The sequence below is a fragment of the Kwoniella europaea genome, chromosome 1 (assembly GCF_036810445.1).
Source record: "Kwoniella europaea PYCC6329 chromosome 1, complete sequence".
Taxonomy (NCBI): domain Eukaryota; kingdom Fungi; phylum Basidiomycota; class Tremellomycetes; order Tremellales; family Cryptococcaceae; genus Kwoniella; species Kwoniella europaea.
In genome coordinates, this window is record NC_089487.1 from 4,046,465 (window position 1) to 4,064,561 (window position 18,097).

At 44.4% G+C, this 18,097-nt stretch overlaps 6 protein-coding genes across 6 annotated transcripts; 3 read left to right on the forward strand and 3 right to left on the reverse strand.

Annotated features, from left to right (window-relative positions):
• Window positions 1-296: 296 nt before the first annotated feature.
• V865_001536 (uncharacterized protein) lies at window positions 297-4,608 on the forward strand (the record flags this gene model as incomplete). The annotated part of the gene is made up of 6 exons (XM_066225354.1): window positions 297-1,597; window positions 1,653-3,454; window positions 3,599-3,947; window positions 4,051-4,245; window positions 4,324-4,458; window positions 4,530-4,608. The coding sequence occupies 6 exons, from the start codon at window positions 297-299 to the stop codon at window positions 4,606-4,608; spliced, it is 3,861 nt and encodes a 1,286-aa protein (XP_066081451.1).
• A 556-nt stretch (window positions 4,609-5,164) lies between these two features.
• V865_001537 (uncharacterized protein) lies at window positions 5,165-8,386 on the forward strand (the record flags this gene model as incomplete). Its single annotated transcript, XM_066225355.1, has 10 exons — window positions 5,165-5,307; window positions 5,424-5,489; window positions 5,621-5,878; window positions 6,040-6,283; window positions 6,370-6,576; window positions 6,637-7,315; window positions 7,372-7,731; window positions 7,793-7,918; window positions 7,996-8,057; window positions 8,135-8,386. 10 exons carry the CDS (start codon window positions 5,165-5,167, stop codon window positions 8,384-8,386), a joined length of 2,397 nt encoding a protein of 798 aa, XP_066081452.1.
• Window positions 8,387-8,752: 366 nt separating this feature from the next.
• Window positions 8,753-10,799, reverse strand: V865_001538 (uncharacterized protein; the record flags this gene model as incomplete). Its single annotated transcript, XM_066225356.1, has 6 exons — window positions 8,753-9,190; window positions 9,274-9,367; window positions 9,441-9,517; window positions 9,605-9,869; window positions 9,964-10,659; window positions 10,759-10,799. 6 exons carry the CDS (start codon window positions 10,797-10,799, stop codon window positions 8,753-8,755), a joined length of 1,611 nt encoding a protein of 536 aa, XP_066081453.1.
• Window positions 10,800-11,168: 369 nt separating this feature from the next.
• Window positions 11,169-13,961, forward strand: V865_001539 (uncharacterized protein; the record flags this gene model as incomplete). The annotated part of the gene is made up of 2 exons (XM_066225357.1): window positions 11,169-12,369; window positions 12,481-13,961. 2 exons carry the CDS (start codon window positions 11,169-11,171, stop codon window positions 13,959-13,961), a joined length of 2,682 nt encoding a protein of 893 aa, XP_066081454.1.
• Window positions 13,962-14,053: 92 nt separating this feature from the next.
• On the reverse strand, window positions 14,054-15,264 carry V865_001540 (uncharacterized protein; the record flags this gene model as incomplete). The annotated part of the gene is made up of 4 exons (XM_066225358.1): window positions 14,054-14,363; window positions 14,517-14,724; window positions 14,814-14,884; window positions 14,984-15,264. 4 exons carry the CDS (start codon window positions 15,262-15,264, stop codon window positions 14,054-14,056), a joined length of 870 nt encoding a protein of 289 aa, XP_066081455.1.
• Window positions 15,265-15,876: 612 nt separating this feature from the next.
• V865_001541 (uncharacterized protein) lies at window positions 15,877-17,032 on the reverse strand (the record flags this gene model as incomplete). Its single annotated transcript, XM_066225359.1, has 3 exons — window positions 15,877-16,753; window positions 16,832-16,885; window positions 16,953-17,032. The coding sequence occupies 3 exons, from the start codon at window positions 17,030-17,032 to the stop codon at window positions 15,877-15,879; spliced, it is 1,011 nt and encodes a 336-aa protein (XP_066081456.1).
• Between the last annotated feature and the right edge of the window lie 1,065 nt (window positions 17,033-18,097).

An 18,097-nucleotide genomic window follows, 5' to 3' on the forward strand; every position in this document is an offset into this window, starting at 1 on the left:
TAAGAGGGCACCGTAGCATACGATCACTAGTCACAAGCATATAACATAGCATAGCATAGCATATCATATCATATCACATCGCAGAGACAGCAATCGGAGGTCTATCTTGTACCTTGTCATGATATGTGAGTCGTCAAATATAGGCAGTTATCATACCTTTCGAGTCAAGCTTGACTGAATCAACCTAAATTTTATAGAACCACCAAGTCTTGTCTTCATTTCTTCTCTAGTACCGATATAATACAATCCACCTCAATCTCTTGCGACGCATACACATATGAGTAAGATATCGCAAGATGTCAGATCAGCGATACTCCATTTCCCGACCGCTTTCACCGCCTATGCCATCTTACGAACCTCTATCAGCCAATTCGACCAGCTCGACCTCTACCTCTACGGCCAATGCTTACCCTCGTCAACCCGTTAAGAGGGAATCTTGGAGACCTGGTCAAGCGTCTTCTTCTTCCACCGGTCAAGGAGTGAATATACCTACTGGACCTGCAGCAAGTACAGCCAATGCGAATAGATGGCAAGATCCATCTGCAGGACCATCAGGAGGATACAGTAGAGATACCGAAGGATCCAGATCACCTGTGTCCAAAAGGGATATCAGTCCCTCAAGTTCAAGAGGGTACGATAATAGTAATAGAGCAAGATCGGAGTATAATGAGGATGCAGATAGGGATAGGGATAGGGATAATAGAGGTTGGAAGAGGGATAACAACAATAATAATAGAAAAAGAAAGAATTTCGATGGTAATAATGGGAATTTCAATAATAATCATAATAACAATTACGGTCAACGCCAAGGACATGGTAATAACAATGGTCCAGGAGGAGGAGGAGGAGGAGGAGGAGAAAGAAGCTGGGCAGCATGGAATCAGAAAGTTCAAAATAACACTAATCGTCAAGATGACTTAGATCGTAATAATGATCGCGATCGTAATCGTGACAGGGACAGGGATAGAGGCTGGAGGAGAGATGTGGATCGTGATCGGGATCGTGATCGTAGAAGAGATGATAGAGATAGGGATAGAGATCGAAGGAGATCAGGTGGTAAAGATGATACGAACTCTAACAACGATGAAGGAGGTGATGGTAGATCATGGGCAGCATGGAAAGCCAAGGTGGACACGAAAGAGAGAGAAAGAGAGGTAGTGAATACATTTGATCAAAGACGGAATACCAATTTGGATTTGGAAACTGTTAAGAAAGAAGGGTTTTGGACGAATAGTCGGTATGAAAACCACCAACATCAGCATCAGCAGAGGAATAGGAATTTCCAAAGAAGGGATAGTCCCGATTATGGTAATGGTAGTGGACCTAGCTCGAATAGGAGAAGTGGAAGGGAATCACCTGATTATGCTACGGGACAGAGGGGAAGAAGAGATAGCCCGGATTACGGTACAGGCGGCAGAGCAAAGTCTCCTGATAATACCGATCCGGAGAGGCGTCCGCTTGCAAGCAGATCACGAAATGGTAGAGATAGTCCAGATTATGGTGAGCCTCGAGCTGGAGGTAGAGCAAGTGAGCCGGGAGGTGGAAGAGGTGCGAGAGATAGTCCTGTTTATGGTGTTGGAGGGAAATCTCAGGCGAGGTAAGCCCGTCTCGATAAAATTTTGTACAGTACCGACGCTGAATCTTTGGTATAGATCACGTCAGACTTCACCTGAACCTAACGAACGTAAACGCGCACCGTCCTCACCTCGGACCAATGAACCCAAGAGACCCAGAGATCGTTCTCCCTCCGGCTCCCGTCGAGGCTCACCTTCGCCGCCTCCAATCAACCGATGGGGCAGGCATGGCCGTCAGTCACCCGAACGTCGGGCTAGAAGTCCACCCTCAGGACCCAGAGGTCAATCGCAAACTACTCCCATCAGTGGAAGGCAGCCATTGGCTCCTCAGGGGGATATGTTCGTTTCTGGTGGTAACAGTCGGCCGCCATGGGGTGAAAGGCATGAAGGTCCCCCTCAAAGAAGATGGGGTAGAGATGAGAGGATGGATGTTGATGAACCCCCGAGAGGATCAGCTGCTCAGGCTGATCCCAGTAATGGATACACCAGACAAGGTGAAGGCTACAGTCATGACGCTTACCGTCCAACTCATGGCCAACGTCCATTCCCTCCTGTACAACAACCTGCCTTTGCACAATCCCAACAACCTCCATTCTCTTCCTCTTCTCAGCCTCCGTTACAACAATCGCCTTATAATGCTAAACCGCCCCCACCTCCCTCGGAAACACTCAATTACGGATCGCCGCCTACCCGTTCGACCAATACAGTCCAACCCTTCCTACAACCTCCATCTCAAGAACCCCTTATCAGCCAAAATCCAAATCCTGCTATCCCTGCTCAACCTCCAGCTGCTAGCGGTCCAATCAAAATAGCCTTCAATGCTAGTCCCAAGAAAGGTTGGAAATCCATCTCACCTTCTAAAACTATACAAAACCTATTCGAAGCATCCACTTCACCCTCTCATAATTCCCGCTCACCAAGCAAAGGTTCAACCACCAGTTTATCCCCAACTAGACGATATTCCGATAATCCCTCGTCAGCAGTAGCACCTTACATCCAAGCTGCTTTTAGCTCATGGTATGATCAAGGTATGAATCCGCCCATCGAAAGTTTCTTGATACACTATTTCGGGAGGGAACCTAGTGATTTTGAATTGAATCAAATTGAACTGCTCTTGCGCAACAAGCAAAATCAAAATCAACTTGGTGCAGTAAGATCTAAAGATAATGACGTGAGAGAAAGAGATGTTTCACCGGATAAATCGAGGTATACTCGGGGCAGAGGTCAAGATCAGCCAGTGTGGAGGGAAGAAAGGAACAACAACAGTAGAGATGATGATAGGTTTACTCGTCAGAGGGATGATGAGATGGATAGGAATGGTGATCATCGATATGCGCCTTATGGAAGGGAGAGGGAGACGAACAGGAGGTTATCGAATAGCAATGGAGGTGTGAATGATATACCCGTCATTCAAAGTAGATGGACACCTAACAAACCGACTACTTCTACCGCATCCACAGCAACACACGGACCTATCGACACGACGATCTTAGGCAGTATAGTCAATAACGCACAAACCTCGACCTTGTCAATTCCCTCGTCCTTACCACAACCTCAATCTGATCAACCTTCTTCCCCAGTTGTACAAGTTCAACCATCGGGATCTTCCAGTGAGAATATACAATCCACATCCGAACCTTCCTTCGTACCCACCACATCAGGCGAGATGTACGTCCTTGTCTCTCACGTGGGAGAAGGAACCTACGGGAAAGTGTATAAAGCGCGTAATACCGATACTGGCCGGATGGTCGCCCTGAAGAAAATCAGATTGGAAGGTGAGAAAGATGGGTTCCCCGTAACTGCCATGAGGGAGATCAAGTTGCTTCAGGGTGTCAGACAGGAGAATGTAGTGAGGTTGTTGGAGATTATGGTCTCGAAAGGTGAGTTTGGATTGAATCATTGGGGGGGAAATGTATCAAGCAAAGGAAAATGGGTGGATACATTGAGGAAGATCATAAACGTTGCATTGTTGCTTTGGTCATCATAGATCGAAAGACATACTGAAATCGTCTTTCCTCCTTCAGGCAACGTTCATATGGTATTCGAATATATGGAACACGACTTGACCGGTCTCCTATCCCATCCTACACTCAGATTCTCCCAAGCCAATATCAAATCATTAAATCATCAAATGTTAAATGGTTTATCGTACTTACATTCCAAGTCAATCTTACATCGAGACATGAAAGGATCGAATATCCTATTGAACTCGACAGGTGAATTGAAATTGGCGGATTTCGGATTAGCAAGATTGTACTCTAAGAAACATCTGGATGATTATACCAATAGAGTTATTACGCTCTGGTATAGGTCTCCTGAGCTTCTGATGGGGGAGACGGTTTATAAGAGTGAGGTGGATATGTGGTCTGCTGGGTGAGTGTCAGGACATTGTTATATATCATTTCATCGATTTAGTGATAAATCACTTTGCTTTGTGAATGCTGAGCATAAGTTAATTTCTTATTTACTTGTACAGGTGTATTGTGTTGGAGATATTCACAACAAAACCGATATTTCAAGGATCAGATGAGATCAACCAGTTGGAAGTGATATATAGTATAATGGGTACACCGAAGGAATCACAATGGCCTGGTGTAAAAGAATTACCATGGTATGAATTGGTGAAACCGAAGGAGGTTATCGAATCTAAATTCAGAACGGCTTTTGAGAAGTGAGTTGATCACCCCAAGCTTGTCCAGTCAAGTTCAAATAGAGGGAAGCTGATCTGTTGATTAATTGCTTCGTGAAGATGGTTATCGCCCGCTGCTTTGGAACTTGTCGAAGGTCTTTTACACTTCGATCCTTCTAAGAGACTCTCAGCGAAAGATGCTATGAACACTCCTTATTTCATAGATGAACAACCTCCTATGGAAATGCCTACCCAGTAAGTCAACCTTCCGCCATAATACAGTAATTGTCACTGATGGAGTTGGTTTTTTTGTTGTATGGTTGTAGATTGGATAATATTGGAGAACATCATGAGATGAGTGCCAAGCAGGATAGACAGAGGAGACGACAGATGGAAGGTAGGTGAGGTAGATGATTGTGATTCATGTCACTCCACGGCAGTGATTTGATGATAACATGTGGTTAGGAGAGTAAAGCTATTCCATATCATATCATCTGTTATGTCAGTGTATGAAGTTACATATTGTTCATTGTGGTCTGATTCAGTGGGTGAATGTGATAATCTTATGCTTGTTTGGTGTTACTCGTACTATATGAAATTACCTCCACCGGTTATCTCCACTCTGTGATGGTTCAGCATCATCGTCTGACTCTCGGCTCTCGATCCTCTCAACTTTGTATACTTTGTATTGTTGTCGCTGTCATCAAGAGATTACGACTGAATCCATCATACTCCCAAGCTAAAGGCTAACTCTCAACGCAGACAAGTGAGCCGGCTTCCAGCATTAACAATACCTTGAGCCACAATCCCCAGCACTGTCATCGACAAGACCAAAAATCGAAATTCAACTTCCTTTGGCCTACCTTGTCCTCTTCGCCTTCGTATCGACCGAACTTCCTTCATTGCAGTTTACATATGACAAGCGATATCAAAAAAATCAATAGCGACAGATCCAATCGCAATGCCAAGACATATACTGCAACCCCTACCAAAAGCTTTCAAACCTACGCCCTCATCTTCCTCAAGACATCAACGACATGATGAGAATATGTGGGAGACACTGGATAGGGTTCAGGTTCTGGGTGAGACTGATGGACATAGGGGGTGAGTGGCTCTGGACTATCTTGATCATTGATCTTCCCTGTGTTCTCATCATGTGACATAGAAAAAACAGCAGATGTAGAAGAGATCACTGATCCACTCCCCTGATGCGAACATAGGTGTGTGAATGCCCTATCGTGGTCGGATGACGGGAAGACGTTATTATCTGGATCAGACGACAAAAGGTGAGCTAAAAGTCTTCTTGAGATACTACAGACTCATAGTTGGAGTAAATACTGGAAATTTAACTTTTTGCGACCATTCATATTGATTAGTAGTTATAATCAAGCTGATAGATATATTTGTGGTTATACAGAATATGTATCTGGCAACCTGACCCTCACCCATCTTCTTCCTCCTCCTCTTCTTCATCGTACTCGCCCCATCCATTGAAACTGTCCGATACAATATCGACGGGTCATCGAGCGAATATCTTCTCAGCTAAATTTTTACCTAACACATCTACACCTACGATCGTGAGTTGTGCGGGTGATAGGGATGTTAGGGTGTTTGAAGTTGAGAGGTTGGTAAGGGACACGGCGACAGGGGAACTAAAAGGTGAAAGAGGTGATGGGTGAGTGTTCTTCTCTGGACACAGAAACTGTATTCCTATCACTTCTCAATTGAGTAATACCTGGTGGTTATCATTGGACATCCCCTCATTTTTTTTTCTTCACAGCAGTTATGTCACTTCTACAGGACGGATGCTGACAGATAATTGCATGATCTATACAGCGTAACAATACTTAAATGCCATAAAGATCGAACCAAACGAATAGCTACCGAAAACTCACCATACTTATTCCTGACGGTTTCAGAGGATGGTACAGTCCGACAACACGATTTACGTAGACCACATACTTGTAGATCACAATGTCCCGAACCGCTTTTCTACGCTCCGAAGGGTGTGGATCTGTATAGCTTGAGTGTTAGTACAGTCACTCCTCATATTTTTGCGGTAGCTGGTAGGACAGATAGTGTGAGTGAGAAATCGGAATCTGCTAATTATCTTCGGGAAGGGCAACACAAAGTGATGTTAGCTGAATTCAGGTCAATTGATTATAGGCATTCATATGCGATCGGAGGATGTTACCTCGTCAAACTCCCTCTTGGGGTCCGAACATACGTTCATCAGGTCAAGTTCACTGTGTGCGTAAATTGGGATTGCCAAACGATGAATGGGATAAAGTCGCCCCTAATAATGGGAATCGCTTGTTTGGTGAGGAAAGACATATTACCTGTGTCAAGATGAGTCCACAGAATGCAGATGAAGTGAGTTGTCTGCTATGTTTGTTGCTGCTGCGGAGAAGCTAATCGACATACTGGCTATAGGTAGCAGTATCGTTCGCAAAGCATTCTACCTCGTTATTCTCGATATATGACTCTCCTCCTTCAACCTCGATCAGGAATGGCTCTCCGACTGTCGTTCCGCCTAATGAAGGAAGTAACAAAGGATCAAAATCACCTTCTTCACCGGTAAAGGTTAAGAGGAAATCGAGATCACCCTCCACTGCAGCATCACCCAGTCGACGTTCGCCTCATTCACCTCCATCTGAGCTATCTGCGCCGTACATACGCACAGATGACCCACCGCCTCGTCCGATAGACACGCCCAAGACTGCATTAGACGAGGAAGATGGAATTGATATCGGCGATAGGTCTAGTTCGTCTATAGGGAAGAGAAGACAATCGGATAGGGATAGTATACTTCAGGACGATGGCGAATCAAACGCCAGGCAGAGGATGTCAGGGCAAGATGATGATCAGACGAACCAAGGCAATGCACAGGTAATCACCTTGGGCGAACAGAATCACATCGATGATGGAGCCGGAAAGAACGGTGAAGAAAGGACATCTACTAATGCTATAAGTCGAGCTGAAGAAGGGCAATCGAGTAGTCAGACAAGAATGGGACCTCCTACACCCTCACGAATTTACTCAGCAGCAGAGTTTTTGAGGGATGAGGATCAGGAAGAGAATGAAAGTATGGAAGACAGGCTTGACCGTGGAGGTGAGCTATCTATCGCGCGTATAGGGAACCGTTCCTAGCTAACTGTGTCGGAACAGAAGCGTCTTTGTCGGATATGGAAGATCTGGCTTTGGATATATTAGATAGAGAAGGGATGTTAAATGTTGAGACTGATGAAGATCAGGACGAGGATGACGAAGATGATGCGTTAGACGAGTTTGACGAAGATGAGGATGAGGACGACGATATGGACCTCGATGCAGAGGATGAAGAAGAAGAAGAAGATGATGAAGTTGAAATTGATCAAGATTTCATGGATATGGATCCTGATATAGATATATTAGGATTTGGAGGATCGAATGCATCGAGATTAGAAACTAAAGCTTTCGATCATGTCGATACAATTTATCCGAGAAGGAGCTTCAAAGGAGCTAGGAATGTCGAGACTGTAAAAGATTGTATGTCATCCCTACTCTTTTTCTTTCAATCAAGCCTCTGGCTGATATGCTGTGTATTTAGGTAACTTCCTAGGTACTCGAGCTGATAAGATTTGCTCGGGAAGTGATGATGGCAATTTCTTCGTGTGGGATAAAGATTCGGGAAGGTTAGAAGGGATTTGGGAAGGTGATGGATCGGTTGTGAATGGTATGTTCAAATTGGAGATCACGTTTCAGCTGTTTTTCTCTTTCCAGGATCTTATAGCTGATACTGCTTGGTGCCAGTCATGGAACAACACCCTACTTTACCTTTGGTAGCTGTCAGTGGGATTGATAATACTGTCAAGGTGGGTGATCCCGCTGACTCCAGACCCTTTCCTCCCATCGTACGCGGGAGGCTAGAAGTTGATGTATGATATCTTAGATGTTCGCACCTATCCATACGCCCATTTCTCCCTCTTTCTCACGTATGCACCTCGCTCAAAACATCATCGAACGTAATACCCGGTTACCCCGGTTCTTACCTGGAGGTTCATTCGAGAGAGCCACCTTGTTACAGTTTTTAGCTAGTCGAGGGATTAGAGTGAGGGCTGAACCTGCATCGCATATGAATGGAGTTGATGGCGAGGAGGGGATTGAGGATGATGAAGGTGTGGAAGGGTGTGCTACTCAATGAGTAAGCAGTGCCCTCAACGAAATTAGCGAAAGAACAGCAAATTGCCATCTGGGCGGGCAGTGAGACCGGTAATTAGTGGACGAGATGATCATCCGGTTGTACACAAGTAGTGTATCGTGAATGATCTGTTGTCGTGAACTTACAAATGTGCAGATGTGGTGGTAGATAAATTGTATCCGGTGTTTTAACAAAATGTGTAGCATCATATGCACTATGCGAAAAAGTAATGTATAAAATGTATATAATGGATAATGAATATTTACAAGAAACAAGAAACAAGTCATAATATAACATCAAGAATCACCTTACACCATCGGTTTCACCGAAATATACCTCTCCTTATCATTGAACTGACAGATACACCTTTTACCTAATCCTAACTGTATTCTTGCTCCTACCCATTCCCCCATCATTAATCATCCCACCTTCATCGCCTTTATCTTTCTTACTCTGTTTGACCTCCCATATTTTCCAGAATTTCAAATTCTCATCCCCTGCACCTGTACAGACCGTCGTCCCATCTGGACTCAAACTACTACAGATAATCCTCGAATCGTGAGCCGGAACTTCCCATATCTTCTCCAACGAGGGGTAACTCCAAAGCGTTATGGTGTTATCTGGATATCCGTGTGTTCCCAAAATCTCCTTTGAGTGAGGTGAAAATGTGAGAGAGGTTACTTGAGTCGTGGTGGCCAAAGAGGAAGTACGAGCTCCAGTTGATGTTGACCAAAAATGAATATGTTTGTCGGCTGTTCCTCCGCCTGATGCTAGGAGGGATGATTGCCAGGGACACCATGCCAAAGCCTAGGGAAATATCGATCAGCCTGCTCTCAAACCGCGGCAATAGAATAGCTGGGATGAGTCAAAAATAGGATAACAAAGCTCACCTTCACTGCTGCAGTATGATTCCTTTTGGTCCACTTGGCTACACCCCGAGGTACACCTTCGCCAGTCTGCAGAACAGAAGCACCGATACGACCACTGCGAGCAACGTAAGAGAGTAAGTAGGCTGATGGCACCTCAATAGAAACGTTCAGCTACGCTTTTCACTCACTCCCAGCAATTGACAACATTGTCGTTACCTCCCGAAGCAAGGAATTGACCATCCGATCTCCAAGTCAGACCACATACCTGGCAACGTTCAGCATAAAATCAGCCCTGACTTCCTTTCCGGCCCGCGAGATGCTCTCCAATTGTAATTGTGGGTGCTATACTCACCTCAGCATTATGTCCAATCAGCTCCATAACCTTATGCTTCGCAACTCTGACATCATGATGGTGGATACTTCCATCTCTACAACCTGAACTCAAGACATGACCATGCCATGATAGTGAGGGGATACGGGCAGAGTGTCCACCCATCACACGCATTTTCTTGCCTTCTTCCACATCCCATACTTCCACTTCACCCGCGTCGGTACCTACAGCAAGGTACGCTCCGTCATTGGACCATGAGACTGCAGTCACCTTTGGTCGATCCTCGCTACGGTGATAATTCGTAAAATTAGCTCACACTTGACCAAGCTACAGGCGATGTGATGTCCAGGACATTGAGCAAGATAAGGTACAATACTCACCTTTCGTCACCCCCACCTAGCGCATTGACCGTCCCACTCTCAGCGTCCCATACATATCCTGTATCTCCCAATCCAATGGCGACTCTATTCGAACAGGACCAATCGATCAAATTCAAATAATAATCATCTTCGAAGCCCGGCGCGTCCAATACCCTCTCTGGCACATAGGGAGGTGCACGTTTCTTATTCCCTTCTTTACCAGCTGCGTTGGTCCCTGTACCGCGGTTGGCTGATGACGACGAATGCAGGAGGTAGTTTCGTTGCGCGTCGAGGTGGGAGGTAGCGTGTGATGCGGGAGGAGGAGCGGATCGGAATGATAAGATCCTTCGATTGTTCTGAGGTACACCCAAAGTAGCTGATAGAGAAGATGTAGTGTGGTCCATTGATAATGAGCCTGATCGATCCATTGATGTATCGGGAGAATGTCCGTCCAAAGCTAAGGTAGGTAAGGTGCTTGATGAATGGGAGTGGGCTGCGATGGAAGATGGTCTCGAAGGAACAAATCTATCTAATTCCCTTCTGTTGGCAGTCTCCTTGGAATCTTTCCTTTCCATATGTAGATAATCCATAGAGTTTCCTCGGGAAGATATGTCCATACGGCCCATACCTTCCCTCAGGGTTGCGATGGACTCTTCGGCGGGAGACACACGCCTTTTCTTGGGTGAGGAGGTGAACTTGGATAGGAACGGGTTGGAGCTGAGACGGAAAGGTGTCAGCTTACTGATGAGGAAGCTGAGAGGGTCTTGGGGTCGCACCGGGTTCCAAGAGCAAGGAGAGGGGAGCCACGGTACTTACACATCTCCAGGGAGGTTGGAAGCACCTGTATCAGACAACATGTTGAGGTTGATTACTCAGGTGTGTTTTGTGTAAATTGAACTTCGTTGTTGTGGAACGGGGCGAGGATGAGCGAGAAGTCGACTTTTGATCACAGTCAGAATCCGCTGATGAGGTGTATGCAGAGCAGATAAGATAGGTTGAGTTAGTTGGGAGATCAAAGTTGAATGACGAGAACAGGAGGAATAGGATGGCTTTTGGCTTTTGTTTGTCTTTCGGAGCCAGGGTCAGATCACAGAAAAGCATTCGCGTGGTGGCATTACGTAACAATGGACTGTACAACTTAGATCGAATTACCTCGGATAGATAACTTTGCGATTTGACATTGTGATCTTGCTCCATATAACGTCGCTGACTACCATAGACATTGCATGACAGCTCTACGACCTGCAGCAGCTGCTGGTCCAGGACCGCAGACATGGCTGTATCGCCTCAGCTTGCGCACCAATCCGACAACTCACCTTCGTCCCCCGTTACTTAGTCCGTTGCACACTACTGCCCCCGCATCTGCTTACAAGCGGAGTCGGAATGTCAAGCCCAAACCCAATATCACCAGACCATCGCCATCGTCGAAGCCGAAAGGCTCTTCAGCGCCCGAGAAGGCTGCAAAAGCTGTCGCTCATGATTACACTTCCCCCTTGACACCTTTTGGCAATGTGATCTTGTTAGGGGTACCACCGGACTATCCCATTGAAGCCAATATCAATCGACTTGTTTCGCACCTTCAGAACTCCCAATTAGATCAATCGATCGCCGAATGGGCTCAACTGTGGGACCTTCGCTGTGTACATCGTCTTGCACCATGGCAATTCGAAGTTATATCCAATAGTATCCGTCAAATATTATTCGGCAAGAATTACCCTCATCTGGGTAAAATGGCATTATACGAACCTGCCAAATATGGGCATCTGAAGAATATGGTCATTGAATCTGCATCTAGAGGATATGCATTGGGGTTATATGGATTTATGTTGAAGTTGATCGGAACTGGTAGACCTAAAGATGTGGTCGACGCATATGAGAGGTGTAAAGAGCATATGAGGGAGATACAAGGTAAAAAGAAAGAAGATTTGTTTTCTTGGGATAGGATTAAACGGTTAAATTCGAGATTAGAAGATCCCTCTGCTAGCCTGAAAGGCAATCAGAACAAAGTCAATGTAGGATTAAAGCATCTTCTGATGGCTAATATAGCTGCGCATACTTTGATGGATACGTTAGATGATAAAGTTTTATTCTCAATGTTGGATTCTCACATTGATCTCAGACCAACATCGACATTCGATTTCAAACCTATCGATAGAGCTTTGAAAGCTTCCAAAGCCCCGTCACAAGCTCACAAGAGATTCAGAGCGAATGTAAATAAATTGGTCCTTTCTTTGATGTGTTATCATCCCAATGCTTTAGTGGCAAGGATCAACACGCTAGGAACTAGAAAATCAGATACCAAGCTGGATAGATTGTATGATAGGGTATTGGAAGCTTCTATTGGTCCTGACGCTTACTTGAAACCTAGAGAATTAGACGATTTCAGTTTGGTTTTTAGGAATATTCCGATCCCGCTTATCATATGGTGTAAGTCCTTCTCAGAACTCTCTGAATTAGCTGTGTCGCCCTTGAAATTATGTGTCCAAGAGCTATCGCGTCTTCCTGCTGATCGTTGCTGGTCCACATGATTTTATTCAGTGCAATTCATGAAAACGTTTGAATGGAAAGGTGACGTCGACCGAATCATCAAGATGATCGATGTCGATCTACCTGAAAGAGGCCTAGAACCCAATGGTGACTTCCTTTCTTCTGCGATGCTATATATGGCGATCCTTTCCCAACGTGTCGGTCAACCGTCCTCTGTGAGATCAAAAGCCCGAGCATGGGTAGATGAATATTGGCGTCGACTCACTACCCAAAACTGGCATGTTGAAGATCAACCTTTTTCGAGGCGAATACGAACATTAAGTATCTTATCATTCGAGGAACCCAATTTACGAAATGAAATTACAGTCTTGTATAAAGCTGCCAAAGAAGGTCATCTGGGAAGAATACATTCTAGGACTCGAGCGGCTTTTGTTGAATTTTTCATGAAGCACGGAACACTCAGTCAAGCTTGGGAAATATTTCCAACCTTTCCCACGGACACCACTCGACCTGAAGACAACTCCGATATAGCTTTTTCGGTCTTTATTCGAAGACTCGCATTAGGTCCATGGCCTGTTGAAGACAAGTTAAAGATGTATAAGAAAGTGACCAAATTATTCATCGATAGTGGTCTACCCCTTCGACCCCATGTGTTAGGACCATTATTATCGGTCCAACTCCAAGTTCTAAACTTACCTATGAAGACTATAGTGGACCTTACTTTAGATGCTACCACCGATGCCGAAGCTCCCGATCCAGGTATACAGAGATGGACCAAAGTTTTATATGGGATGATTACCAAGTGGACACATACAGCTTCACCTACCTTATTGGAAATTCAAGCTGGTCTGTATATATTGGAAAAAGCAAGTGAGAGGAAATTGTATGGAGTGACTAGATCGAGATTGGTACAAATGTGGATGTCATTCCTTGGGCCTATAGCTAAATCTAATTATACGAGTGCGGAACAAAGACAGAAATATATTGATTTAGCGTTGGATCTCTTCCCTGATGGAGGGAAAGGGAATGTATCGATTAGTATGTGGATGGAAACTATCACTCATTCGATCAATCGTCATGATGGTGCTGGATTTGGAGAAGGTTATAGAAGATGGAAAGAGTTGGGACAAATTAGGATGGTACAAGCTATTTGGTATAGCAAGATGTTAGACTTATTAATTAAACATGATAAGATTGATTGGGCATTGGATCTAGTGAATGATGCGTGGAACAAGAAATATATAAAGAAGACTGATGGATTTTATCTCAGAGCTAAAGCCTATGGGTTGATCAGTAAATTGAATTTGGATTTGGAGTTAGAGATGGAGCAGAATAGGTTGATGGATGATCAAGATGGTCAGATGAAAAGATGGAAAGAACCGATTGCGTTTGTGGAAGATTACGAGGATGAGATGTACCTTGAAGAAGAGGAGAAAAGCTCGATTGATGAAGAGGATGGATTAGATGAGGCAGATCCGAGATTCCGGGATGAAGAGGAAACAGACACTGAGGAAGAAATAAATAGGTTGTAAGGTCTGATCAATGGTAGATATGTCTGACTACTTCGTCATACATAGCTGTAATTATGTTTACATGATACATATCACGGTATATGAATATAACATTACGCTGTCTCACTCCTCTTATTCCTACTTTGACTCCTACGGTGTGATTTACTCTTACCTCCCTTACTTCCGCTCCGAGATTTATGAATACGCTTATCTTCCCTCTTCCTACCACTTTTTCTCGTTTTCTCTTCCCTACGCCATGGCCATAGACTGTAAACACCATGAACGGCTTTCTCAGCAAGACCCCTCTCAGGTTCAGGTTCCAAAACGGGTCTGTCGAATTCCGCAAACTCATGTCGCTTGTACATCCCATCTAGCTCTGCAAAAATACACCATAAGATGGAAAAGACGAAGGCAACTGTGCCGCTAAGGGTATGGCATGGAGAGCAAGGTCAGTAGGATGTTCAACAGTACTGTGGAATTTTCTACAAGAGCAGAATACGATGGTGTAATGAATGGGGATTCCGATCAACCTCAGACGATCATATCTGTCGTATGTCAATCTGAAGCATGACTTACAGCCAAAACACATCTATCTTCTCAACCTCTTTTACACCCTCCTTAATCTCCAAGGCATGAGCTACACACAGATGGGCAATGAAGATGATACAGGTGAAGAACGGTGCGAAGAGGGGTATTAACGTTGAGTACCTCTTCGAAGATATAGATTGTGGAAACGAGAATAGAACGTAGGATAAAATCCAATTCACGAAGAATATTGCTGTTACTGTGGAAGACATGGGTAAAACCATGTTCAGCCAAGACGTCTATGATGTGTTTGATGTATGGTTTTCTCCTGACACAGAATGAACTTACTAGCTAAATGTAATTGCAACACTTGTTGTATCGGAGTATAATGACCAGGGGGTGTTTGGCCTGGCTGACATCTGTAGGTAGAAGATCATTACGACATTCATTTTTGTCAATTTGTGAGATTCATCTTTAAAGGGGATACAAGATCCGGTGTTGTTGATCAGACCACTCACTTCTCACCAAGTTTGCATGTCCCAAGCCCACCTAGATTCCAAATCTCACCATCTCCTCCTACAGTCCCATTTACATCCACCCCGCTGGCAGTCTGAATGGACTGAGATTGCGACTCGTTATATTCCACCCTCAACCAGAAGAATCCCACTTTGGGTCCTGATACTCCTGGAAATACCAGGAAGACAATTGTTAATAGAGCAAGGAAGTGCGCGGCTATACTCGCTTGGATCTTGAAGAGACGTGAGGGGCTTGAAGGGAAACATCTTGAGTAGAAAGACATGTTTGACGATTTCGATGAATCAGTATATATCGTTTTGACACTTTACTAGTCGGGGTCGTTATTGCATTTTGTCAAACATGTTGTATTAATGAAACTATCGTCTGATCTTGCTTCCGCTGGCGAGATGATTTTCAATCAGTGAAGCGATTTATCTATATTCGAAAGCTTGTTGACGGTATGTGGTATTTATTAAAGTTTTGCTAGGTCAACAAAGCCAAATCCGCGCTATAAAGGATTAATGACCAAAGCGGATGGACGAAAGGAAGTGAAAGGATATACCTTGCTGAAACCGCATACGAAATCGATACATTCAAGTTTGGGAAAGAAGGTGGATACAGTAGAGTTATCAGGCTTTTGGATGTCTACCCGTAAATATTTAGGCAAAGCTCCTATGTGATGCATTACTCACTCTAAGCAGTCTCTATAATTCTTTTCTGTTACTCTAGATCTATCCCTAGTTGCAACAGTCCGATAGCTTTGCTATTGTCAATGTACAACCAGCGATCAAGCGTGTCCCGACAGAGTCCATGCAGATCTATACCTATTCCATCATCCGTGAATTGTTGTAAATCCAACCACCGGTTGTCTACTGTTGAAATCTACACCTTCCTTCTAATTGGCATAGGTCTTCCTCCATTCATCTAGCAAGTCTAGCGTCACCGCACTTCCACCACAAACTACCAACACAACCCTTGAATCTTCTTTCAACCCTTCTATATGATCTTTCAACTTCCCTTCGTAGGCGATAGACAGAGTCGATCCGCAAGCAGGTTCCACAATCATATTTTCTTCACTTGCGAATCTCAACAATGCCTGTACAGCCTGTTGATCGCTTACTACCACACTCTTCACTATATCTCTATTCTCATGGGCGTAATCGAAAGCTTGTTGGCAGACTTTGATAGCTCCCAAGGAAGTCGCGATGGAAGTGATTCCCCCCAAGCTGGAATTTTCACCTTTTTCTAAAGAAGCATTTAGACTTTCTGCGCCTTTCGTTTCAACAGCTATAACCTTTGTTTTTCTTTTCTTCTGGTCGAGGATACCTTGCATTATACCTGCGAACAACCCTCCTCCACCTACACAACACACTACTCCATCCGCTTCGACTTGCTCTAGACCGCCAATGTGAGACAGTTGGGTTTCCCATTCTGGTACCAAGGTAGCTGCGCCATCCCAGACATTCGGATGATCAAAGGGAGGAACGTAAACTCCACCAGGATCTTTAGATAATATATCATTACGGAGATGTTGATCGGCATGAAACCATGTTTCTCCATATTGAATTACGTCCGCTCCTGCAATTTTCAATTTCTCAATCATGAATTGTTTTGTGGATAGGGGAACCACCACTGTCGCTTTGTATCCCAAAGTGGAACATGCTGTTACACATGCTAAGCCTGCATTACCGCCTGACGAAATGTAAAAATGAGGTTGAGAGGATGGGTTGGGGGTGGATTGGATTGATTGGACAATGAAATTTCCTATTCCTCTATAATACGCAACAACAACGCAATACAGGTTGATGAGTCATGGGAAGCAGTATAACGATGTCAGAGATTGAACATACCGAGATTTGAATGATTTACTAGGCTGGAGGTTCTCTAGTTTCAAGAAAATCCGACTGTATCATTGATTGTGTCAGCTGATTGATGAAGAGAAGTGAGTAAAGCGATGAAGAGATAACGTACCATCCGTTGATCTTGGATAAAGCTGCTGACTCAAGTAAGGGAGTCTCTATCCACGGTCTTTGAGGTGTGGTCTCTGGCATGTTGTGTCTTTGGGCTTCTCGATCTTGATAGTCCCGAGGTTGAACCACTTCCAAGCACGATGCGACGGAGATATGTACAGTAGTGGTGTATCGAAGATGAGCAGATGATGACATGAAGAAGTGATTACTCGAGTGAGACTAGACCTTTCTATCGGATTTCGGCTAAACCGATAAACTATCAATGAAAGCATCTGAGTGGGGGACAATGCCCGTCGGGGATGATTCCATGTAGCTTCAGCCTACTCATTGATGCGGCGCATGGCACACATTGCATGGTATATATACTATCTTATGGAAGTAAAAAATTAAGTATCCTACCCTCTTGTTCGTAATCGCAGATTGGAAGTTCATCAGTCGGTGTTCCTGATAACCGATACATACAGATATGTACGCTACATGTTGCATGTCATGGCGTTGTTGTCATGCATCGAAGACAATGACCCACTTACTCTGATGGCGGGGCCGCACAATGGTGTATTTGTGCGGGACATGAAAGACAAGGGAAATGCCGCACTGCCCATGGCTCGCAATGTCATCGGACCCTGCTTTACCTCTTGGCAGCGCATTGCTATCGGTTCTATGGTCAGTATCATACACTACTGGAGCGACCAGTCTGTCCCTTCTAGCGATTTAGGTTCTGGTTGGTCTTACTCCAGGCAGTTTCCGGTCAGTCTCTTGTTCATTGACATATTATTTTCACTACCTATCATCAATAGCGAGGAATACAGTACATAGGCAATTTAGCATATTGTCGTCGCATATGACATCACATAACAATCATGAACACAATTCTGCTAGACGTTTTAGCCTTTGGGACTGTACTATCGGGTGTACTTATAGTTATATCAGCGAACCCAGTTATCTCAGTACCAATTCTTACCTTTGTGTTCGTTAACGCCGCTGGACACTTACTACTGTACTACTCGTAGTTGGATTTGTTGGTATCTCATATGGTCAAGATAGGAATAACTCGGAGCAAACTCTCAGGGCGTCTATAAATGATGTGATCAGTTTTGCATGCAAGTCTCGGATATGAGTTTGCTGTGAAGAGTAGCCATACAAGAG